The sequence below is a fragment of the Chiloscyllium punctatum genome, chromosome 8 (assembly GCF_047496795.1).
Source record: "Chiloscyllium punctatum isolate Juve2018m chromosome 8, sChiPun1.3, whole genome shotgun sequence".
Classification (NCBI taxonomy): domain Eukaryota; kingdom Metazoa; phylum Chordata; class Chondrichthyes; order Orectolobiformes; family Hemiscylliidae; genus Chiloscyllium; species Chiloscyllium punctatum.
This window is the reverse complement of record NC_092746.1, coordinates 27,828,702-27,854,642: the sequence shown is the minus strand read 5'-3', so window position 1 is coordinate 27,854,642 and position 25,941 is coordinate 27,828,702. Positions and strand designations below refer to the sequence as shown.

Below are 25,941 nucleotides of genomic sequence, written 5' to 3'. Positions count from 1 at the left end.
TCCAAATGTGGCCTAACCAAAGTCCTGTACAGCTGCAACATCACCTCACGACTCTTGAATTCAATCCCTCTGCTAATGAACGATAATACTCCATAGGCCTTCTTACAAACTCTATCCACCTGAGTGGCAACCTTCAAAGATCTATGTACATAGACCCCAAGATCCCTCTGTTCCTCCACCTGACCAAGAACCCTACCATTAACCCTGTATTCCGCATTCTTATTTGTTCTTCCAAAATGGACAACCTCACACTTGGCAGGGTTGAACTCCATCTGCCACTCCTCAGCCCAGCTCTGCATCATATCTAAGTCCCTCTGCAGCCGACAACAGCCCTCCTCACTGTCCACAACTCCACCTATCTTTGTATCATCTGCAAATTTACTGACCCACCCTTCGACTCCCTCCTCTAAGTCATTTATAGAAGACAAGTTAACAAAATAAAAACAAAACACAAACAAAAGACTGGTTATAAAGAAACCAAAATTAATACCAATATATTTAGTTACATAAAGTTCATAAACCTTTGAAAAGAAAGTTCATAAGATTTTTATAACCATAGTATACAAAAAGATTGTTATTGCACATTACTCCAGAGCTGCTTTATTAAAATTGAGTGCTTTATAGAAAGCCTAATTGAACACTGTTGTTTAGTAAATCCAGGCACAAACTGACACACAAATTGCAACACAATTCTCAAATGTGCAATACTAACCCAAACTTTTCCACTATGAAAATCATTGGACTTAGTACACTTTAAATGTTCACACCCATGACAGATTATTTTAATAATGCAAGATTCATCTTTTGTTTGGTCAACTCTGGCTTTTGTGTCATTTTCGTCAATTTTTTTCTTTTCCGATAGTAGATTTTGCTTGGATATTTCCTTTTGTTCTCTATATGATAACAGTTTTGTCAGTTTCCCATAAATAATCTGCGTATCACTGTTGTTCAACGGAAGTACGTCGTGTTGCCAAGAAAAGATATGAACTGTATCAGGCTGCCTTTGGTTCCATAGCGTTGAGCCATGCATTTCTAAATTACCAGGAAATCTTTTACACACTCTGAATATTGAGTCTATTTCAAAGGATGTGGAAACAGTGTTTAAAAAAGTATGTTTGCAAACAACTTTGGAAGGAAGTTGTTCTGCAACATGTGAATTTACAGATAATTTATTTTTAATCAAATGCCATATATTTGACATGATGCTTCCACTGAAAGAGTCTTGATTTTCCCTTGTATGATTTTCATTCATTTCATGTTGATCATACAACTTCTTGGAAGAATGTACAATCCTAGGTTTCTCAAAATTTTCATTAATTTTGTTGTTGCTGCCCAAGTTAGGTTCTTTACTTAAAGAACCATATCCAACGAAAGTAGTGTTTAGAGAAGCTCCTTCAATTTGCTGTAATTTAGGTGACACAAGAAGTTCAGTGAAGGGCTCTAACCTTCCATATGCACCAGCAGGCATCAGGGAACCTAGAACAAAAATAAAGACATTTCATTCATAAAAATGAAAGACAAATCTTTTGTGCCTTTTACATGAGCCCACCTGAAAACACTTTGCAATCAATTAGGTAAACTGAAGTAGTTATTGCTGATTTTTAAAAAAAGCCAATTAATGCACAGCAAGCACCCACAATAAACAAAAATGCAGTACTGACAAATTGGCAGCATTAGCATAGAAATAAACATTGGCTAGCATTTGAGGGGGGTCTCTCCTGTTCCTAATCAAAAGATGACTATAGTATCTTTTAAATTACTTAACAAGGTCTCAGTTCAATATCTCACCTAAAAGATGGCAGCTCTGACAGTGCAGCATTCCTTCTGTAATGAACTAGAATGTTAGCCGACATTGTGTGCTTAATTCTCCACACTGGGGCAGGAGATAACACTAGTAACGAATTTCATGGCATGGTGTACTCAAAAAATGCATTAACCTTTGCCCCTAAGCACCTCCATCAAGAAAACATTTTTTGCCCCACGATAAAGGAATAATCCAGGTACTGATTGACAGTAGTTGCTTCCTGTTATATCTGATGCAAGTTTAATTACATGGTCATTGTATACCCATTATGTGCTCTATAACTAATCAAGAATAAAAAAAGTTCTATTCTTATTTACTTACCTGGTAACTTATCAGTTAGTCATTAGGTAGCAAATGGACTGTTATCATTGTTTGCAAGGCAAATGGAACATAAAAGTAGAATTGCGTAGAGCATTGATGAGGGCACATCTTAAGTACAGTGTACAGTTTAGGACTCATTTTTTAAGAAAGGGTGCAAACATGTTAGAAGTAATTCACAGATAGTTCACTCAACTGATACCCAGGATTTTGTTTGGGGGAGGGTGGTCAGGCACATCTTACAGATAAAGACTGGACTGAGCACGTAATTACCTGGAGCTTAGAAGAAATAGGCATATTTTTTATTGAATATATTTAAGATCCCAAGGGAACTTGAGGAATCCAAAAGAACTCTTCTCCTTTTGGTATGGGCTAGAACTACAGGACAGATTTTGAAAATAAGTGGTCTTCTGTTTAAGATGGAGATAAGGATTTATTTTCTTTCACAGGGCCAAGAATATTTGGAATTTTCTCCCACAGAGAAAAGCAGCAGCAGGGTCAATGAAAACGTTCAAAGTAGAGATAGAGAAATTTTTGACTAATAAGAAAGTTGAAGGTTATCGTGGATAAATGGGAATGGATTGGTTTACTCCAGCTCCTAAGTCATAACTGCATATATATGTTCATAATCCCTATAGAAGCTAGCAACATCCCACAATGGCCTAACTGAAATCAGAAGTTCAGTGGGAAAACAAAGATGATGATCCATATTATATTGTTCTGTTGTACAGCTCTTTGTAAAATTCTTGAAGTTGATCTAACGCCTCTTGACCATGTTTTATTCCTGCACAATTGTGCCCTATCTAAGGCATCCATGTTGTTCTGCCCAATCCTAAACCCCCAGCTCCTGGAAAATAACTACTATCTCCAAGTTGAAGCCCATGACTCACCTCTAGCTCATTCCCAGAAATCAAGGCATGAATAAAAGCACAGACACAGAAACATATGAAAATATTCATCATATGAATTAAGAGTAGGTTATTCAGCCCCTGCTCCACCCCACAACAAAACAATGGCTGAACCAACAGTAACTTGAAATCCAAACTCATGCTGAACTTGATAACTTTTTACCCTCTTTATTAACAAGAATATAGCTACTTCTGCCGTAAAAACAGTCAAGGACTCTGTTTCAACCAATACTTCAGGAAGAGAGTTCCAAAGACTCGACCTTCAGAAAAAGAATCACTTAATCTATGATAAGTAGACAACCTGATTTATAAACCGTTCAAGTATCTCCCACAAAAGAAAACATTCTCTCCACATCAACCCTATCAAGACCCCCTCAAGATCTAATATGTTTCTATTGTCACATTTTCATTAAATCTAAAGTGCATAATAGCTTAAACTTCCTCTCTTTCTTAGTGATAACCTGGAAAACCTTCTCTAAATTGCCTCCAAAGTATTTACATCCTTTCTTAAATAGTGTGTAGAGTACTCCAGGTACAATCTCATTGAAGTATAACTGAGACATAACCTTCCTACTTTTGTATTCAAGTACCGTCATAATAAATTGTAATCTTACCACAACACGAAGACATAGGAGCAAAAGGCGGACTTTTTTGCCCATTGAGTCTTCTCTGCCATTTGATGAAATCATAACAATTCTCAAGTCAATTTACTGCCTTTTCCCGATAACCCTCAATTTCTTGCTGATTAAAAATCTTGAATTTATTTAATGACTCAGCTTCCACAGCCTACTGCAGTGAATAATTCCACAGATTCACTACCCGCAAAGATGGCATTCCTTCTCAGTGTCTTAAAAGAGTGACACACCACTCTGTGGTTATGCTGTCTGATCCTACAAGGGGAAATAACCTCTCAGTATCTATCTTGGGTCAAGATACCCGAGAATTTCATGTGTTTCAACAGGTCACAACACACTTTTCTAAACTGAAGTGAAACAGATCCATAAAAACTCAACCTCTCCTCAAATAAAAAAAACCCTTTACACACAGGATCAACCTAGTGAATTTTCTCTGAACAGCCATTGTCTGTTAGATAAAAACCGAAATAACTGTGGGTGCTACAAATCGTGAACAAAAACAGAAATTGCTGGAAAAATTCAGCAGGTCTGGCAGTATCTGTGGAGAAAAATCAGAAATAACTTTTCAAATATGGGTTCGGAGGAAAGGTCACCAGACCTGAAATGTTACCGATGATTTCTCTTCACAGACGCTGCCAGACCTGCTGAGCTAATCCAGCAATTTCTGTTTTTGATTCTATTTGTCTGCCCTATTTCTTACTGAACTTGGATGCTAGTTTTTTTGTGATTCATGAACAAGGACTCAAGTCTCTCTGTGCTGCATTTTTCTGCAATCTTTCTTAAGTTAAATAATATTCAGTTTCTCTACTCTTGTTTCCCATATGCGCAACCTCTCATTTACCCACATTCTATTCAACCCTGCAAGTTTCTGCCCCTTCATTTAACCAGTCTACATTGCTCTGTAGACTATGTCATCCTCACCACTTACCTTCCTACATTTTGTCATTTGCAAACTTGACTATAGCACATTCACTTCTCTCATCCAAGTAACTAATATATATTGTAGATAATTACACTCCACCAGTTACAGGTTGCCATCGTGACAAATGACCGCTTTTTATAATTTACTTCCCTACCTAAATTTGTCGTCAAGTTTGATTTAGATCAAGGCATAGTTGCCATTTATATAAATTGAGAAGCTAAAGATCACAGCACCAAATCTGAAGCATAGCGTTGGCTACTTAGATGATGTAGTTTCCAGCAACTTGCAGTCAGGCTTTTTTAAAAAAAATTGTACCTAGTGATCAAACTACATCTGTTTTAAACATGCAAAATTCTAAGCAGCTCGTTATCTTTTCCAAACCAAACAGTACAAGGTAATTGAAAGATTTGTAACGCCCACTGTGTGCATATTTTTTAAGAATATTTAATAAAATTCAGAGGCCAAATATTACATTGAACGGAGAACTGGAATACTGAACAATTTTGTAAATAATTGAATTTTCCATACATCATGCTTTCTCTCACTGGTAAGTTCTGATTTTCCAGCTCAACGTAATCTTTACTTGATTACTGAACCTACAGATTTATTAACATTCATTGTAGATAAACAATACTTCTCACATTCTATATTCCTATATTATTTTTAACTTGAATGCAAATGTAGTTATTGCAAATTCATTAATACAGCAAATCCCTGTTTACAGTTGAATCAGTTAATGTTATTTTGTTTTAACATTGTTAATAAAATTGGTGATAATCTTCCAGCACTAAAAACGTTTACTGATGTTTGCTACAGATTTGTCACCTGGTTGCTCTCAATACCCATGTCCCCTGGCTTTCTTCTGGGTCCTATCTCTGCCCTTAGTCCTCCTCCTTCACAGTTCTCTTGGCTCCCATTTCCACCTCTGTTCTAACTTGTAAAATTTCAGTGTACGTTTTCTCCGAGTTGTCATTCTATACTTGAACATAGGCACTGGGCTCCACCTCGTGGCAGAAATCAATTAATTTAGGGAATCCTGCCTGCACTGACCAACATTTGCTACTCGATGGTCATATACGCTTTACCTCTCATGAAGTGTTAACATGTATTTATAGTAATTAATACATATTGCAATTTTCTATATTTTAAACTTATTTTATTTAAAATTAGTTTATTTCTGATTGTAGGTATTTTGGAAGGTCCACTATTTGAACAAAGTATTATCTATTGAGAACGATCCTAAAGTACCTAATTGTATAGTGCTTATTTTACATTTGGCAATTTATTTTAGTTTGTAAGTTACTTAGCTAGGAATACACAGCACTGTGCACAGTATTTGAACTTATACACTTTTAAGCATAAAAATGTCTGTAGGAACCTAACACTAGCTTTAAAAAAAAAATCACTTCCTATGCTTCTCAAGAGTTGTTTCATCTAAACCTGCAATTCTCAGGGACACAGTCTCAACCTTAAGTGAAAACATACTGTATAGAAAAAGATTAAAAAGCTTAAGTCCTCCTTTTCAACAAATATCTAACCATCTTCTGAGTTCCTTTCCCCTACCCCATACTGGATTAGATTGGAAAAAAAAAGCAAATGTGATTTTGTGGAATTACATAATGCCTACAGCACAGGAGATCATTTGGCTATACATCCAGGCAATGTCACTCAGCCACCTTTTTCCTATAGTCATGTAACTGCTTTCCACAAGAATTTAAACAATGCTCTGGAAAGCCACTAATAAATATGCCTCAACCTCATTTACATGCAGTGCATGTCAACTACTAACCAAATGCAGTATGAAAAGCACACTCTAGTCAAGGCAGAATTATTGTTTTATAAAGGTTCACCAAACCCCTCTTGGTTTTGTACTTTATATATAAAACCCAGAATCCCTGTTATTAACTACTTTCTCAACTTGTACTGCCACCTTCAAAGATCTGTGCACCTTCAAAGGTCTCTCTATTGCTGAGCCTCCATTGGAATATCCCTCTAGGTTAACTTCTCCCTCCAGCACTGTAATATTCTCCAAAGCCAATGCTTTCAACTTTCCTTCACTATCTTACCTGAACATTTTGTATCCAGGAATATTTAATATCCAGTTGCACTACTTTATGCACAGCAAACCTAATTTAGGCATAACTGCATAATCACTTACTCTGTTCTACCTTGTACCTTACTATTACTTATTCTAGTGCTATCTGCCACTGCTATTAGTTTAGAGAGAGAAAAAACAAGATGTACAATGTTACATTCTGGTTCACAACTCCCTCCTTGCCAAGTTAGTTTCAATTCTTCCCAACTAATCTATCATAGAAAGGCATTATTCCTTAGTAACAGTTTCATATTTAATACTTTAGCCATGCCCTCTGCCTTCATGCATAAATGACCTCCTTGGTCCCCAATCAACATCACCACTTCCTCTGTTCTGAGGAAGATTCACTGGACCTGAAAAGTTAACTAATTTCTCTCCACAGATGCTGCCAAACCTGCTGAACTTTTTCAGCAATCTCTGATTTTGGTTCTCAACCTCACTACTCTTGTTTACCACATTTTGCTATTTATAGATATTTTTAATCAACTTGTTCAGAACTGTTATGATACACATCTGGGGCAGGTGAGACTTGACCCCAGATTTTCTGACCAAAAAGGGAGGAACATTACCACTAAAGCCCAAGAGCCCTTTTTTAATGTATGTTGCTACAGAAAACTTCTGGTTTCGTATTCTATCATTTTCATTTGTTCATGTAAGTGGCAGTGGTTAGACTAGCACATATTGCTTATCCCTCGTTGCCAAAAGGCAGTTAAGAATCAAGCACATTTTTGTGGGCCTGGAGTCATGTGTCGGTAACAAGGTGAGGCAAGGATGGCAAATTTACAACAAATGACAATAATTACACAGTCGCCATTAGCCCAGCTTTTTCTTCCAAATTTTTCCTTTTCATTAAAATTTCATCATCTGCCATGCTGGGATTCAAAGTGATGTCCTCAGAAAGGAGATTAGAATGGAGCTCTTGTTTACTAATTCAGAGACATTACCACAATGCCACTGCCACCACCACCACCACCACCACCACAAAATCTGCCCACAGGATCTCATCCATCTATTTTGCCAGTATCAATATTGGTCATGGACTCTGATTGTTCACTTTTCTCAGCGATTCACATTGTGTGATTTTGGGCTAGGTACTCAGAGGCAATATGTCATAAAAACCAAAAGAACTGCCGATATTGTAAATCAGAAACAAAAACAAAATTGCTGGAAAACCTCAGCAGGTCTGAAAGCTTCTGTGGAAAGAAATCAGTGTTTACATTTCTGGTCTAGTGACCCTTCCTCAGAACTGGCAATATGCCATCCTCAATTCATGGCAGTGACTGATCTCTTGGGTTTTGAAATTGTGGTATTAGGACTGCTGTCAAAATAATAACTAGTAATAATGTGTATTAATGTAAATACTGAAGCAAAACCATTATTCATTGATTCACATTTAGTTAACTTACCAACTTCAAGATATATCACAGTACGCTTCTCGATCCATATTGGAAATATTCCTCCTGGATAAACTATTCTGATCTGATCCATAATATATCTTTCAAGTGATGTACTATGAAGCTCCTACAAATATTACACAAGATTAATCCAGGAATATCATCAGTATGTCCTCAACTACAAGCAGCCAGCATATAATTTCAAAACAAAAAAGAGCAAACATTCCATTTTGTCAACAGTACAAACGCCAATATGAAGTTTAACTGAAGGTCATTAGTGAAGCTAAAGAAACAAAAACAAAATGTTAACTCCATGTTTTCACTCCAGTCTCAGTAAAGAATACATCTGGGCGTGTGAATTTTCAGCATTCATTTGAATGAGGAGAAATATTAGCATTGCAATTAACACGTGCCCTTCCAGTGATGACTATTCACATCAGAACGAGTACACTCATACCAGACCCCAATATTGAAATATCTGGAATTTTAATAATCTCAGCTGGAGAAAATGATTGTGCATCTCAGATTTATTTCACACGTTTTAAATAAAAGATGCATTATTTGACACTTGTCTTTAAAAATGCACATTTGATTATACTTAGTTAATAGCAGTAAAAAACAATTACCAGTATTTCCCAGTCACTAGGTGAAAGAGGTTCCACAGCAACTTGTTGACAGGATGAGACTTGTGCACAAGGCCTGAGAAATACCTGATTCACATAAAACAAAAAAAGGAATTAATTGTTTTACCACAAAACTAAAAGCACAATCGTTTTATGAATAATTCAGTGTACAGATCAGCAAATGTTAAACAAGAAATGAGAAAACAAGATTACCAGCTTGAAGTCAACTTTTATGATCAGGAAGGAAATTGACAAAGCTAATGGTTAGTTTGAAGGAGAACACACAAGTGGGAACATACTAGTTGAAACAAGTATTGACAATGATGACTTAAAGGTAGCAAACAATAATTAGATGAATGCTACATAAACAAAATGTGTCTATACTTAATGGCTAGAGGAGATTCAAGTTGAGAAGTGTGGTGAAACAGTCAAGGAAGATTTCAGCATAGTTAACAAAAACAAGGAGTCAGGATGAGCCACAGTATTATATTTTCTTAATTTGTGGATGAAGGCTTTTCAAATATTCTAAGACAACTACATGGTTTAGGGTTTTGATAGCAATAGTGAAAACTAGCAGTGAAAACAAGGAATGCTAAGAAGTTCTGAGAAGGATTGCTAATGATAGATTGAATGTGGGAAATGATGTTCAGAATGAGGTCAGGCAGCAAATCAAATCAGTAACAATGCCATGTAGAAGGCATTTCTGGAGTGTGTACAAGATGGTTTTTTTGGATCAATGTGTTGAGGGACCAACTAGAGAACAAACTGTCCTCAAATGGGTGTTGCATAATGAAAAAGGAATAATTGGCAACCTAGTCATAAGGGGTTACAGGACTAGGAGTGCGAGGAGTGACCATAATGATAGAACTCTTCAGACGAAGCGTGACATAGTTCAACCTGAGACGAAGGCCCTGAATCTAAATAAAATAAGCTACACAAAAGGTATGAGCTATCTATGAATAAACCAGAAACGTTACTTAAGGGATGATAGTGGATAGGCAATGGGAGAATCTTAAGTGCATGAAGAAACTGCAACAATCGTTCATTCCTGTCTGGCACAAAAATAAAATTGTGAAGATGGCCTGACCATGGCTAACAAGGAAAATTAACGATTGTATTAGATCCAAAAGAAGAGGCATATAAATAGGTCAAAAATAAAAAACACCACAAACCTAAGGATTGGCAACACTTACATTTCAATAAAGGAGGACAAAGATTGATTAAGAGGGGAGAATAAGCTTGCCCAGAACGGATTGTGAAAGCTTCTATAGGTTTGTGAAGAAGACGATTAATGAAGACAAATGCAAGTCTCTTACAACCAATAAAAAGTGGAGTTATAATAGGAGTTAAGATGGCAGACTAACTAAATACATTTTTTGGTCTGTCTTCACAAAAACAGGACATAAATAACATCCCAAAAATGCTGGTGAGCACAGGGTGTAGAGAGGGAGGAACTGAAGGAAATCAATAGGGAAATGTTTAGAAATTGATGGGATTAAAGGCCAATAAATCCTTAGTGCCAATAATCTACATGATCCTCATTAGTTAAAACAGGAGGTAGAGAGAAAACAGGGAATTATAGACCAGATAGGCTAAAGTTAGTTGTAGAGAAAATGCTATAGTCTACTATAAAAGATTTAATTGCAGAGTACTTGGAAAAAATTGTCAGGGTTTAAGAAAGAAAATTTTCACTTTACAAAGTGGAAATCAAGCTTGACAATCCTATTGGAATCTTTTGAAGATGTAACCAACAGAGCTGATAAGGATGACCCAGCGAATGTGGTTTACTTGGAATTTCAGAAGACTTTCTAGAAGGTCCCATTAAGAGATTAGGATGTAAAATTAAGAGCATAGAATACAGAACAATACGGCACAGGAACAGGCCCTTTGACCCACCATGTCTGTGCTAATCATGTTGCCATTCTAAACTAATACCATCTGCCATATTCCTCTATTCCCTGCCTGTTAAAATGCCTCTTAAATGTTAGTGTCGTGCTGCTTCTATCACCTCCCCTGGCAGTTGCTCCAGGTACCTACTATCCTTGGTATAAATAAACTTGCCTCGCATATCTCCATTAAACTTTCTCTTTCACCTTAAACCTACCCCTCCTAATGTTTGACATTTCCATCTTAGAAAACAGACTCCAACTATGCACTCTATACTTACCTCTCATTATTTTATACACTTTATCAGATCACTTCTTAGTCTCTGAAGCTCTAGTGAAAACAAACTAAGTTTATTCAACCTCTCCTTATAGCCAGTACACTCCAATCAAGACAATATACTTGCATGGCATAAGGGTAGTGTACTAACATGGAAAGAGAACCGGGTAGCAGACAGAAAAAAAAAGATCATTTTCTGAACCAGTGACCAGTGGGGTACCACAGGGATCAAAGCTTGGACCTCAGCAATTCACAATATGCATTGACGATTTAGAGGAGGGAAGTAGAGGTAATATCTTCAGCTTGTGCAAACAATACAAAGATGGGTGGGAGCATGAACTGTGAAAAGATGGTTGAGTGTGGTTTGGTAAGCTGAGCGAGCAAATGAAGTATAATGTGGATAAACATGAGATGTGACAGCAAAGACAGGAAGGTAGGTTGTCGGAATGAAAATAAATTGGAAAGGGGGAAGGTGCAATGAGACCTGAATTTCCCTGCACACCTGTCGTTGAAAGTAAGCATGCAGGTGGTGAAGGAGGCAAATGTTATGTTGGTTTTCAAAGAAGATTCTAGAAAGAGCAAGGATAGCCTTGGTGAGACCATAACTGAAGTATTGTATGCAGTTTTGGTCTCCTTATCTGAGAATGGATGTTTTGAGACCTTTGATCAGTTAGAACCATAGCCAATTTAGAAGACTGACAGGAGAGCTCATAGACAAAGTTCTAACAGGAGTATACAGGATAAACAAAGGAAGGATGTTCCTGATGACTGAGGAGTTCAGAACTGGGGACCACAATCTAAAGGGTACAAATGGGAAAATACTTCACCCAGAGACAGATGATGCTTTTGCAATTCTCTGCCACAGAAATCAGTTCAGACAAAAACATTGAATAGTTTCAAGGAGGAGTGATATGTAGTTCTTAGGGTGAAAGAGACCAATGTAAACACGTAGCTAAAAGAATGGAGTGGGAAAGAGGGATTCCTTTTCATGGGGCACTGGCACCAGTATTGGAAAAAGTGGGATCTGTAAAGTTGGGATGGTCTCCACCTGAACCAAGCTGGGACCAAAGTTCTAGCGAAAAGGGCAAATAAGGCGATCAACAGGACTTTAAATGAGTAAGTTGCAGGGGGTTAAGAAGTATAATGGGCAATGGTAAACAAAGCTGTAGGTTAACATTTGTATGGAAAAGTCTGGGGGAAAAAAAAGTGAAAAGAAAGGAGAATTCAGGAGAGATTACTAAAGTCTCCAGAACACAAAATAGGACAAAGTGTTTGGAAAGGGTTAGGAATCAAACTTCAAGCACACTGGATAAAGGAATGACAATGGAGAAGAGTGGTAGTAAATACAGGACTAAAGGTATTGGATCTGGATGGATGCAGCGCACGAAATAAGATAAGTGAGCTTGCAGCACAAATTGAAATTGGCAGGTATGACGTGGTGGGCATCACAGTGACGTGGCTGCAAGGGGAGCAGAACTGAAAGCTAAATATCCAAGAATATACATCCTATTAAAAAGACAGGAAAGTGGGGAGAGGGTGCCTTATAAGTAAGAATAAAATTAAATAAATAGCAAGAAATGATTCAAGGTCAGAAGACGCAAAACTGGGTGGAGTTGAGGAACCACACAGATTAAAAAAAAACATAATGGAAGTTACGTACAGGTCTTCAAACAGTAGTCAGGATGTGGCACACAAGATACACCAGGAGATAGAAAAAGTGAGCACGAAAGGCAGGTTAAAGTGATTGTGGGGGATTTCAATATACAGGTTGACTGGGAAAATTAGGTTGCTGTGGATCACAAGGAAAGGAATTTGTGGAAAGTCTATGAGACAGCTTTTTAAGAGCAGCTTGTGGTGAGCCCACTAGGAAACTGACAAATTTGGATTTAACGATGTGCAACAAGGCAGACTTGATTAGGGAGCTTAAGGACCCTTAGGAGATAGTGACCATAATATGACAGAATTTATTCTGCAATTTGAGAGGGAGAAGCTGGAATCAGATGTAACTGTATTACATTTGAATAAAGGCAACTAAAGAGACATGAGGGAGGAGCTGGCCAGAACTAACTGGGAGAGGAGCCTAGCAGGAAAGACTGTGGAACAGCATTGGCAGGAGTTTCTCAGACAGAAACTCAGCAAAAATTCATCTGTAGGAAAAAGCAACATACTAAAGGGAGGACAAGGGAACCGTGGCTGACGAGGGAAGTCACAAACAGCGTGAAAGCATATAATGCGGCAGAGGGCAGTGGAGTGGGAAGGCCGAGGATTGGGAAGCTGGCAAAGACCAACAGAGGATAAAGAAAAAAGATACAAGGAGGGAAAAGATTAAATGAGGGTAAGCTAGCTAGTAATATAAAAGATTGTAAGAGTTTCTTTAGATATGTAAAGGGCAAAATAGAGAGGGGCAAAAGTGGACCTTGGGCTTCATGATGGAAGGCACAAGTAACATCCCAAATATTCAAGAGAGTTGAGGGGAAGTGTTGAGTATGATGGGCCATCACAAAGGAGAAGGTGCTAGAAAAACAGGAAGGCTGAAGGTGAATAAATAACCTGGACCAGATGGACTACATCCTAGAGTTCTGAAGGAGATAGCTGAAGAGATCATTGAAGGAAACAGTGGAGTCAAGGAGGATCCCAGAGGACTGGAAAATTGCTAATGTAACTCCCCTGTTTAGGAAGAGAGTAAGGCAAAAGATGTGAAATTACAGGCCAATTAGCCTGACCTCGGTTGTTGGTAAAATTTGGGAATCCATGGTGAAGGGATGAGATGAGATTTCTGAATACTTGGAAATGCATGGTAAAATAGGGCAAAATCAGCATGGTTTCATCAAGGGGAGGCCTGACAAATTATTTGAGGAGGTAGCGAACAGGTTAGACTAAGGAGAGGCAGTGGATATTATTTACTTGGACTTCAAGAAGGCCTTTGACAAGGTTCTGCACAGAAAGCTACCAAGTAAGATAAGGGCCCATGGTGTTAGAGGCAAGGTTTTGGCATGGATAGAAGATTCGCTGTCTGGAAGCAAGCAGAAATTGGGGATAACAGGGTCCTTCTCAGGATGGCAGCCAGTGACTAGTGGTGTTCTGCAAGGGTCAGCATTGGGACAACTTTTCACTTTATACATAATGATCTAGAGAAGTCTCAGTCCAGGATTCTCTCAAGCAGGTTGAGTCGGTAGTTAGGAAGGCAAATACAATATTAGTATTTATTTTGAGAGGACTAACAAAAGCAGGAATGCACTTCTGAGGCTTTATAGGGTTCTGGTCAGACCACATTTCGAGTATTGAGAGCAATTTTGGGGCCCATCCCTCAGGGAGGATGTATTGGCCCTGGAGTTGGTACAGAGGAAGTTCACGAGAAAATTCCAAGAATGGAAGGCTTAACATATGAGGACTCCAGATGTATACTCCGTGATCTAATTGAAACTTACAGAATACCGAACAGCCTGGGCAGAATAGATGTATTCATTAGCAGGAGAGACTAGGGCATAGCCTTATACCCCTTAGAACTTCTTCAGCCAGACAGTGGTGAATCTATGGAATTCACTGCCACAGAAGGTTGTGGAGGCCAGCTCATTGAATATATTTAAAGACTGAAATAGATAGGTTCCAGATTGTCAAGGGGATCAAGGGTTATGGGGAGAAAAAGGGAGAATAGGGTTGAGAAACTTCTCATTCATGATTGAACGGCAGAGCATACTTGATGGGTCAAATGGCCTAATTTCTGCTTCTACATCTTATGGTCTTGTGGATCAAAGAAAACTTGAACAAAGTACTGAGTTGGATAATTATATTTACTGGCAGAGAAGGCCTATAGGGCTGAGTGGCCTATTCCTGTTCCAATTTTCTGTGTTTCTTTGATACTAATATTGCTCAGTCTCTACTTTAACAGGAGATGACAGTGAAGTTGATTACTGAAACCCAATATATTGAGACAATTGCACCTGTCACAAGATAGCTTTGCTTTGCCAGCAAGCTGAATGAAGTAAACATTGATCCAGAACTTAACTACAGACAAACAATCGGAAATGGGATCAAAAGCATCTAAATCAAAATTGAAAACAGACTGGACACTTACAGATATCAGTGAGGTACAGCATGCAGATGACAAAGATAATTAATACGCAGGTTTGTGTACGTCAGTAACAATGCACAGAAAAAACACTAGAAGTGATACTAATTCTGACAAACAACAAACTATCAGTACCACAGACCAAAGTTGAAAGATAAAGTAGTTGATTTTGTCAATAGCAAAGAATGGGTCCTGAAATGAGCAAGTGACCCATAGAAGGTACCAGCTATGACATTGACCAAAGCAATTTTGCTAACAACAGGCAGAGTAAAAATCAAATTGGAGTGCTGTAATGAAAAGATGAATTGCAGAAGTTTGGAAAATGGGTTAAGAAACTGGAGGTGTTTTTTTTGAGGAGCAGGAGAATAACAAATTTTGAATGAGTTAGGCTTAGTGTCACAGGAGAGGGCTGGGCTAATGGGCATACAAGCCAGGGGAAATTGAATAACCAGATGGTAATAAAAGGATGAGTCAATTGATTGCATACATGGTTAGTTAATAAATTTGGGAAGCGTAGCAAAACAAAAACATTGCAAGTTGTTTCTGTAGCTTCGAAATGTGAAGATGATGAGTGTTATATTAGCTATTGCAGGTATGTAAATTGGTCAGGATTTACTCACAAAGGAAGGAAGAAAAGAAGGGATGCAAACAAAAATTGTTTCATAAAAACAAGGAGCAGGAGTAGGCTGTCCAGCCCTTCAAGCCTGCTCCGCCACTCAATAAGATAATGGCTAATCTCTTCGTGACACAGCTCCACTTACCCGTGCTCTCACTATATCACTTAATTCCATTATTTTTAAAAAGAAATCTACCTTAGCTTTAAAAGTGTTTAAAGAAGTAGCATCAAAAACTTCCCTGAGCAAGGAATTTCATGGATTAACAACCCTCTGGGTGAAGAAATTCCTTCTCAATTCAGTCCGAAATCTGCTCCCTCTATATTTGAGGCTATGCCCTCTTTCCTAGCTTCACCTGCAAGTGGAAACATCCTATCTACTTCTATTTTATTGATTCCCTTCATAATTTTATGTTTCTATAAAGATTCCCTTCATAATTTTATGTTTCTATAAAGATTCCCTTCATTCTTCTGAATTCCAATTAATATAATCCCAGTCTACTCAGTCTTTCCTCATAAATCAACTCCCTCAACTCTGGAATCAACCTAGTGAAACTCCTCTGCACTCCCTCCAGTGCCAGTGCGTCCTTTCTCAAGTAAGGAGACCAAAACTGCATACAGTACTCCAGGTGTGACCTCACCAGGACCTTGTACAGCTGCAACATTACCTCTCTGCTTTTAAACTCAACCCATTTAGCATTGAAGGACAAAGTTCCATTTGCCTTCCTAATTACCTGTTGTACCTGCAGACCAACCTTCTGTGATTCACGCACAAGGGCACCCAGGTGCCTCTGCATAGCAGCATGCGGCAACTTTTTACCATTTAAATAATAATCTTTTTTACTGTTACTTCTACCAAAATATATGACTTCACATTTATTAACATTGTATTCCATCTGCCAGACCTTTATCCACTCACTCAATGTATCTAAGTTTCTCTGCAACATTTCACAGTCCTCTGCACTTTGCTCTGCCATTCATGTTAGTGTCATCTGCAAACTTTGACACCGTACGTGGTCCCCAACTCCAAATCATCCATATAAATTGGAAATAATTGTGGTCCCAATACTAATCCCTGAGGCACACAACTAGTCACTGATTGCAAGCCAGAATAGCACTCATTCATCCCCATTCTTTGGTTCTTGCTAGTCAAGCAATCCTCTAACCATGCTAATACTCTACCACTAATGCCATGCATCCTTATCTTATGCAGCAGCCTCTTGCGTGGCGCCTTGTCAAAGGCCGTTTGAAAATCCAGGTACACCACATCCACTGGGTCCCCGTTGTCCACCTTGCTTGAAACGTCTTCATAAAATTCTAAAAGATTTGTCAAGCATGACCTGCCCTTCATGAACCCATGCTGCGTCTGTCCAACGGCACAATTTCTTTTGAGATGCCCTGCTATTTCTTCCTTGATAATAGACTCAAGCATCTTCCCCACTACAGAGGTTAAGCAACCTGGTCTATAATTCCTCAACTTTTGTCTACCTCCCTTTTTAAATAGTGGTGTCACATATGCTGTTTTCCAATCTGCTGGGATAGCCCCAGAGTCCAGCGAATTTTGGAAAATTAACGACAAAGCACTTGCCATTTCTCCCGCTACCTCTTTTAGCACCCTGGGTTACATTCCATCAGGGCCACAAGACTTATCTATCCATAGCCCTAATAGCTTGCCCAATACTAGCCCATCCATAATAATTGTTTCAAAACAATTGTTTCAAACAATTTCTACCCTCATTGACAATCTTGGAGGCTTACACAGATATTACCACATAAAATTTTACCATGAAACAATAATACAATTCATGTTGGCCCTGGTAGTAGACAGTTATAATAACTGATCACAAAGTATATTCAAGCTCATGTTGCACAAGATTGATAATACAGGAATGAGTGCCTGGTGTATCAGTGGAATACTACAGGTGAAAACACAATCTAAAATCTGGGAGGAATAAGCACAAAATATGGATGGTATGGAGACAAGCAAGCCAATTGGGAAAATAATTAAGTCACTGTGTGGAAAATCAAGGGTTGGAAGTGAATGGTTAGCATGAGGGAGCTGAAAAAAAATTCAAGGAATGAAATATATTTAATTGCAATGAGTTGATTCAAAAGATATTCAAAGTAAAATATTGTAATCAAACTGAAGGAGATATATAGAGCAGAAACTCCCAGACCTATCTTTAACGAAGTAATTACTAAGCAGGTTTGAAAAAAATTAAGTTGGAAAGTTACCGTTCACAGACCTGTTCTCCATCTTTGAGCCCAAGTTTAATTCCCAACTGTCTGCTAATCTCTGCAACGTTTTCTTCTTCAAATCCAGCATATCTTCGTCCGACCCAACTTAAGAATGCTGTCTGCTGAAGACCCCATGACAATTCAATGGCTTGACACTATAAATTATCAGAAAAAGATAAACAAAGAATTACACAAACACTACTTTGACAGAAAACTAAACAGTATAAATGCTCAATAGTCTAATCACCACAGGAGAGAAGGTACAATTCTGCAGTGCCAGAATTCCAGTGAGCATGTCTTATAATAAATCAAACACATTTACATCTATAGAAAATTAACCAATATCAGCAATAACCACTGTGATGAAATGGCAAAATCAGCAATTCTTGGTAGACATCCACTTCTAACAGTAGCGCAGGAGTACTATCTCTGTGGATACAAATGCTGTGTGACAGCATTTTGGCCCAGCTTTTGCAGTAGCAATAATGGAAAAACTGTCCACATTTGGTATCATTAACCTGAAATGCAAATGTTGTAGAATCATGAGAAAATCCACCAGTTGCAATCAGCAATTTCATACTTTGCCAACTAGTGTACTGTTGAGACAGTTTTTACAAACAAGGGGGGGGGGGGAAAACTATTCAGCCCCTCAAACTAACTGCACCATTTAGTAAGATCACAGCTTATCGGACTGGAACCTAAATCCACACTCCAGTCTACGTCTGATAAGCTTTCACCCTTTACTTAGTAAAAGTCTATCTCGGCCTTAAAAATATCCAAAAACACTCTTCTTGAAAAGGCAGTGGGTACACAGATTCAAAGACTCGCAATCCTCTGAGAAAAATATTTCATCTTATGTTTTAAATAGGCTACCTTTATTTTTTAAACAGTAACCCTTAATTTTAGACTATCCAGAGGAATCAGCCTTTTGACATTTACCCTGTCAAAACCCCTCAGAAGTTTACATATTTAAATCAGGTGGCCTTTTACTCTCCAGCAAATGGAAGCTGGTACATACAACTTTCGCTCATAAGAAAACCCACCCATTCCAGGTATTAGTATTGTAAATATTCTATGAACTTCTTGCAACATATTTACATTCTTCCTTAAGGATGTCAATCAATTCTGTACACAGTGCTCCAGATGTGTCTCACCAGAGCTCTGTATAACTGAAGCATACTTTTATATTCAATTCCCTTTGTAACAGATGATAGAATATTCTATGAGCTTTCCTAATTACTTGACGTACCTGTATATCAGCCTTTTGGCAACTCATGCACTAGAATATGCAGAACTTTCTGCATCTCAGCTTTACAAACTTTCACCATTAAATAACATGCTTTTTAAAAATTTTTTCTGCAAAAATGGACAATTTCACATTTCCCCACATTGTACTCCATTTTCCATATCTTTTACCACTCAAAGTCAATTTATATTTTTCCAGAGTCATGTCCACTTCACAACTTACTTTCCTACCTATATTTGCATCATCAGTAAATTTGGCAACAATACATTCTGCTCTTCATTTAAGTAATTTATGTGGACTGCTGGGATCTCAGCACTGATCCCTGTGGCACACAACTCATTTCCTCTTGCCAACCTGAAAAAGATCCACTTAGGACTACCATAGACAATTATCCTTCAACAGTAAGGCATTCGACAGGGTTCCCCATAGGAGACTGGTGAGCAAAGTTAGATCTCATGGAATATAGGGAGAACTAGCCATTTGGATACAGAACTGGCTCAAAGGTAGAAGATAGAGGGTGGTGGTGGAGGTTTGTTTTTCAGACTGGAGGCCTGTGACCAGTGGTGTGTCACAAGGATCGGTGCTGGGTCCACTACTTTTCATCATTTATATAAGTGATTTGGATGGGAGCATAAGAAGTCTAGTTAGTAAGTTTGCAGATGACACCAAAATTGGAGGTGTAGTGGACAACAAAGAAGGTTACTTCGGATTACAACTGGATCTTGATCAGATGGGCCATTGGGGTGAGAATTGGCAGATGGAGTTTAATTTAGATAAATGTGAGGTGCTGCATTTTGGGAAAGCAAATCTTAGCAGGACCTATACACTTAATGGTAAGGTCCTGGGGAGTGTTGCTGAACAAACTGACCTTGGAGTGCAGGTTCATAGCTCATGGAAAGTGGAGTCATAGGTGGATAGGGATGAAGAAAGCGTGTGATATGCTTTCCTTTATTGGTCAGAGTATTGAGTACAGGAGTTGGGAGGTCATGTTGCCGCTGTACAGGACATTGGTTAGGCCACCTTTGGAATTTTGCATGCAATTCTGATATCCATCCTACTGGAAAGATGTTGTGAAACTTGAAAGGGTTTAGAAAAGATTTATAAGGATGTTACCAGGGTTGGAGGATTTGAACTATAGGGAGAGGTTGAATAGGCTGGGCTGTTTTCCCTGGAGCGTTGGAGGCTGAGGGGTGACTGTATAGAGGTTTATAAAATCATGAGGGGCATGAATAGGATAAATAGACCAAGTATTTTCCCTGGGTTAGGGGAGTCCAGAATTAGAGAACAAAGGGTGAGGGGGGAAAGATACAAAAAAGACCTAAGGGGCAACCTTTTCATGCAGAGGGTGGTATGTGTATGGAATGAGCTGCCAGAGGAAGTGGTGGAGGCTGGTACAATTGCAACATTTAAAAAGCATTATTATGGGTGTATGAATAAGGAGGGTTTGGAGGGATAGGGGCCAGGTGCTGGCAGGTGGGACTAGATTGGGTTAGGATACCATGCTGTACACCTCTATGACTAATTTGCCAGCTTGCTTCAAACTCTGCAGCAAATGCTGTTGCTTTAAACATTAATTGAAAGATTTGCGCCAAAAGATTTTAAAACAAAATGCAACTTCACCAACCTATCATTAATATAGGCAAGGGTCCAAAGGCACTTACATTTTGAAAATTGAAACTGTATTCAAATTGGAGAAATGGGTAAAATTTCTGAGGAAGATCTCGCAATCTTTGCCATAATTTCAGCACCATTTCTCCGCGGTTCCTATTGAAGGCATTGTGGTGGAAGACTGAAAGGACTTCACCAAAAACACTGTTCAAGATATTTTTAACAATTAATCCACTTTGGAGACAGTTCTGAAAAAGTGTATGCCTAGATTTAAATAATTTCTTTTGGATATTGTTAATTAAAACCCAAATCACTAAAATAATGGAAAGTAAAGTGGATCAATTATCTTTGTCATTTTTATTTGCTTTTGTTTGACAGTATTCCTGAAGTAGCTAATTCAATAGAACATGCTCCTGAAAACACCAAATACCAGTTTAAAAAGAAAGCCTGTTTTTGTCAAAATTTGGAGAAAATATCATTTTCCAGTAATCCTTCTCTTAAGGCTGTATAGTTACACAGAGTTGAAAAGTGTGGCACTGGGAAAGCACAGCAGGTCAGGTAGCATCTGAGGAGCAGGAGAATTAATGTTTGGGGCATAAGCCCTTCATCAGGAAGGTGTACATGCATTTGTTTAATGTAGTAGTTATGACCCCAATAACACTAGTGTAATGGTGTTTAATGTTACATTAAATCAAAATGACTAACACTGAGTTGATTTCATACAAACACAGAAAATGCTAGAGAAACTCAGTAGGTCTGACAGCATCTGTGAATACAGAAACAGTTAATGTTTCAAATTCAGAATGATTCTCTTTCAGAACTCAAGTTCTAAGTTGATTTAGTTTCATTGCCTAATTACTCATTCACTAATTTTCCAGCACACTAAGATTATGAAATTCTGATGACATTCTGAAACATGTCCAAATATGGAATAACTTAAAATCTTAAAAAGCAATTTAGTACATTTCCAAGAAAGGCAACTGAACAGCTTGCATCAATTTTAAGGTTATGTTCCTTTCTTTTTCAGTGAGCCTCATTCCCCCGCTTGTTCCCACAGACCCAAAAATTCTCATAGGCGCTTATCTAACTGCCTTTTGAAAGCCACAACTGCATGTGCCTCTATCATAACTGAGTAGAGCATTCCACATTCTAAGCACTTGCTGTACAATAAATATTTTTTATTCATTTTACCTCTGGTGCTTCTGCCAATTACCTTAAATTTGACCCCTTTGGTTCTCTGCTCTTCCACCAATGAGAACAGTTCTATTTACTCAATCTCGACATTTCTTGATTTTGAAAACCTCCACCTTCTCAAACTTCTCTTTTCCAACATCAACCTGTAACAAAAGCTGTACATCTCCAACTGTTCCACCAACCTGTCATAAACCTCTTGCATCGTTCATAATTCCTAGTTTTGTCATTCACAACTGGTCCTGTTGAGATTCTGGTCAACAGTATCCTTCAGTGTATCAATAGTGGGGGATTCAACTAGCGTAATACCACTGAATGCCAAGGGGTAATGGCTGGATTTTCTTTTGACAGAGATGGCTGTTGTTCACCACTTGCAGGTTGCTTACTACTTATCAGCCCCAGCCTGAATGCTGTCCAGGTCTTGCTGCATTTGGGCAAAGACTGCTTCAGTACAGAGTAGCTATGAAGAATGCTATCTATGGTGCAATCGTCAACAAAAATCCCCACCTGCCCTTATGATGAAGTGAATGTGAATGATGAAGCAGCTGAAACTGGTTAGACATAGAATACAATCTAGGGGAACTCAGAAAGGGCTCTTGTGGCACAGTGATAAGATTCCAACCTCACAGTTAGCAGGCCTGGGTTCAAGTCCTATCTGTTCCAGAGATAAGACATATCATATCTGAACAAGCTGATTAAACACTGAGGTACAATGACTTACTCCTGCTATGATATTCCGTGGCTGAGATGACTAGCTGCAGTTCTAACAACCACAACTATCTTCCTTTGTGGTAAGTGTGACTCCAACCAACTGAAAGTTCTCCCAATGATTCCAAGTTTGCTGGGACTCCTTGATGCCATACTTGGTCAAATGTTGCCTTCATCATCAAGCACGATCAGACTTTAGCAAATCCGTCCTGGCTTTCCTTAATTAATCTGCATTCAAAGTGGATGTTAAATTTTGTCCCGATTACTATTTCTAAAGCTTTTCTACCACAAGGTTAAACAGACAGATGAGTAGTTGCAGGATTCAACCTTATATCTTTTATCGAACTAGGTAATTGGAACACTGAGGTACAATGACTTTTGATTCAACTTCAAACTGGCCTGAGTCTCATTCTGGAGCTGAGAATGGATGGCACTCCAAAACAACACCACACTAATTCAACGTTGTAAAGAAATTAACGTGGATTACAAGTGCAAGTCCTGAATTTGAGCTCTAACCTTCTGTCCTGGCCAACAGCTGTTGGCACAACAAATCACTATAAAAGGTTACCTCAGATTACAACAGGATCTTGCTCAGGTGGGCCAATGGGCTGAGAAATGGCAGATAAATGCAAGGTGCTGCATTTTGGGAAAGCAAATCTTAGCAGGACATATACACTTAATGGTAAGATCCTCGGGAGTATTGCTGAACAAAAAGACCTTGGAGTGCAGGTTCATAGCTCCTTGAAAGTGGAGTCGCAGGTAGATAGGATAGTGAAGGCGGCGTTTGGTATGCCTTCCTTTATTGGTCAGAGTACTGAGTACAGGAGTTGGGAGGTCATGTTGCGGCTGTACAGGACATTGGTCAGGCCACTGTTGGAATATTGTGTGCAATTCTGGTCTCCTTCCTGTCGGAAAGATGTTGTGAAACTTGAAAGGGTTCAGAAAAGATTTACAAGGATGTTGCCAGGGTTGGACGATCTGAGCTACAGGGAGAGGCTGAACAGGCTGGCAGTTTTCCCTGGAGCGTCGGAGGCTGAGGGGTGACCTTATGGAGGTTTACAAAATTATGAGGGGCATGGATAGGATAAATAGGCAAAGTCTTTTCCATGGGGTCAGGAAGTCCAGAACTAGTGGGCATAGGTTTAGGGTGAGAGGGGAAAGAAAGTGGGCGGCACAGTGGTTAGCACTGCTGCCTCACAGCGCCAGAGACCCGGGTTCAATTCCCGCCTCAGGCGACTCTGTGTGGAGTTTGCACATTCTCCCTGTGTCTGCGTGGGTTTCCTCTGGGTACTCCGGTTTCCTCCCACAGTCCAAAAATGTGCAGGTTAGGTGAATTGGCCAAGTTAAATTGCCCGTAGTGTTAGGTGAAGGGGTAAATGTAGGGGATGGGTCTGGGTGGGTTGCGCTTCGGCGGGTCGGTGTGGACTTGTTGGGCCGAAGGGCCTGTTTTCACACTGTAAGTAATATAAAAGAGACCTACGAGGCAACGCTTTCACGCAGAGGGTGGTACGTGTATGGAATGAGCTGCCAGACGATGTGGTGGAGGCTGGTTGCATCAGTTGCAACAATTGCATCAGTTAAGAGGCATTTGGATGGGTATATGAATAGGAAGGGTTTTGAGGGATATGGGCCAGGTGCTGGCAGATTGGGTTGGGATATCTGGTTGGCATGGACGGGTTGGACCGAAGGGTCTGTTTCCATGCTGTACATCTCTATGACTCTAGAATTGAATCCCTCATCATTGACGTTCTTCGGCTTACTATTCACCAGAAACTCAACTGGACTCTCCAACTCAAGTCACAGGCCAGGAATACTGCAGTAACAACTCACTCCTGACTCCCCAAAGATCTGTCCACCACCTCAAAACACAAGTCAGGAATTTGACGGAATACTTCCCACTTGCCTGAATGGGTGCTGCTCCAGTGACATTGAAGAAACTTGACACCATCTGGAACACAGCAGTCTGCTAGAATTGCACCACATCCACTCTGTGCATCACCAAGGCTTAGCAGCAGCAGTGTACAAAGTTAAAAATCACACAACACCAGGTTATAGTCCAACAGGTTTATTTGGAAGCACTAGCTTTCGGAACGCTGCTCTGAATCACCTGATGAAGCAGTGCTTCAAAATAAACCTGTTGGATTATAACCTGGTGTTGTGTGATTTTTAACCCCAGTCCAACACCAGTGTCGCCAAATCACAACAGTGTGTGTACTATCTACAAAATGCACTGTAGAAATTCACCCAAGATCCTTCGACAGCAATTCCAAACCCATTTCCGTTTAGAAGGAGAAAGGCAGCAGATACATGGGTACATCATCACCTGCAAGATCACCTTCAAGTCCCGCACCACCCTGACTTGGAAATATATCACAGTTCCTTCACTGTTTGTGCCACCTGAGAGCATTGTAGGTCAACCTACAGCACATGGACTGCAGCAGTTCAAGAAAGCAGCTCACACCACTTTCTCAAGGTCAACTGAGGGCAGACAATAAAAAGAAAATCTATGTACCCAGGGCCCAAGTCTCTTCAGACATTCACACTCTTTAAAGCACAAGTTCCTGTGATAAGAACCTGATGAAGGGCTTTTGCCCAAAACGTCGATTTCGAAGTTTCTTGGATGCTGCCTGAACTGCTGTGCTCTTCCAGCACCACTAATCCAGAATCTGGTTTCCAGCATCTGCAGTCATTGTTTTTACCTTGCTGCTCAGCCTGTCAGCAGAGGCTCCAAGCATTATTTAATGTCGACAGTTAATGTAAGGTAAACCTAAGAAGAGACTATAACTAAAGACTAAATATAGTATAAAATGCAATACAAAATATCCATGTACAATACATAACAACAGCCACTTAACATGGACCTTTTGTGGTGACACTTAATACATTTTTCAGGGAAAAAAATATAAAAGACCAGTAACACTGAAATCGTCAATACTTGTCCCCCTCCCCTGGAGGAAATCTGCCACCCTCACTCACAGTAGCCTGTATGTGGCGCCAATCCTTCACTAACGGAGCTGACCTCTGAAGTGTCACCACACTCGGACCCACTCCCGACGCCACTCTTCCAAGCTAACCGGGAATGGGTAATAAATGCAGGCGTGAAATGAAAAAAAAAATAGACAGCGGCGGCTGGGAAGACGCCATTGGCGTCGGCGCTCACCTCCTCCAGGTGGAGCTGCGACGCTCGCTGTGAGGCCAGGTGCAGGAAGCAGTCTTTGACGTTGCTGAGTCTCAGCTGCATGCACGCGGTGCCGGCAGCCATCATCCTGCCACGCGCTATGAGCGGGCACGGCTCGCAGACGCCTATACCGTTAACCGCAGCGTTCCACGGATTCGAACTCGGCCTCCATCCTGCGGCACGAGCGACAGCTGACTTCCGTCTCCCGAAAACTGATCCACCCCGCCC

General features: G+C 39.5%; 1 protein-coding gene across 2 annotated transcripts in view; it reads right to left on the bottom strand.

Moving 5' to 3' along the window:
• Positions 1 to 25,933, bottom strand: part of pex1 (peroxisomal biogenesis factor 1) — a 92,282-nt gene extending 66,349 nt beyond the window's left edge. Inside the window, exons 1-5 of one of the 2 annotated variants that reach the window (XM_072575274.1) lie at positions 25,696 to 25,933; positions 17,791 to 17,937; positions 8,703 to 8,786; positions 8,089 to 8,203; positions 713 to 1,476 (exon numbers count right to left, since the gene is read on the bottom strand). In XM_072575274.1, coding sequence (XP_072431375.1) covers positions 713 to 1,476; positions 8,089 to 8,203; positions 8,703 to 8,786; positions 17,791 to 17,937; positions 25,696 to 25,800 — 1,215 coding nt within the window. In that variant the 5' untranslated portion in view covers positions 25,801 to 25,933. Of the gene's footprint in view, positions 1 to 712; positions 1,477 to 8,088; positions 8,204 to 8,702; positions 8,787 to 17,790; positions 17,938 to 25,511; positions 25,650 to 25,695 lie in introns of those variants that run through there. The other variant, XM_072575276.1, reaches the window with a different exon arrangement.
• Between the last annotated feature and the right edge of the window lie 8 nt (positions 25,934 to 25,941).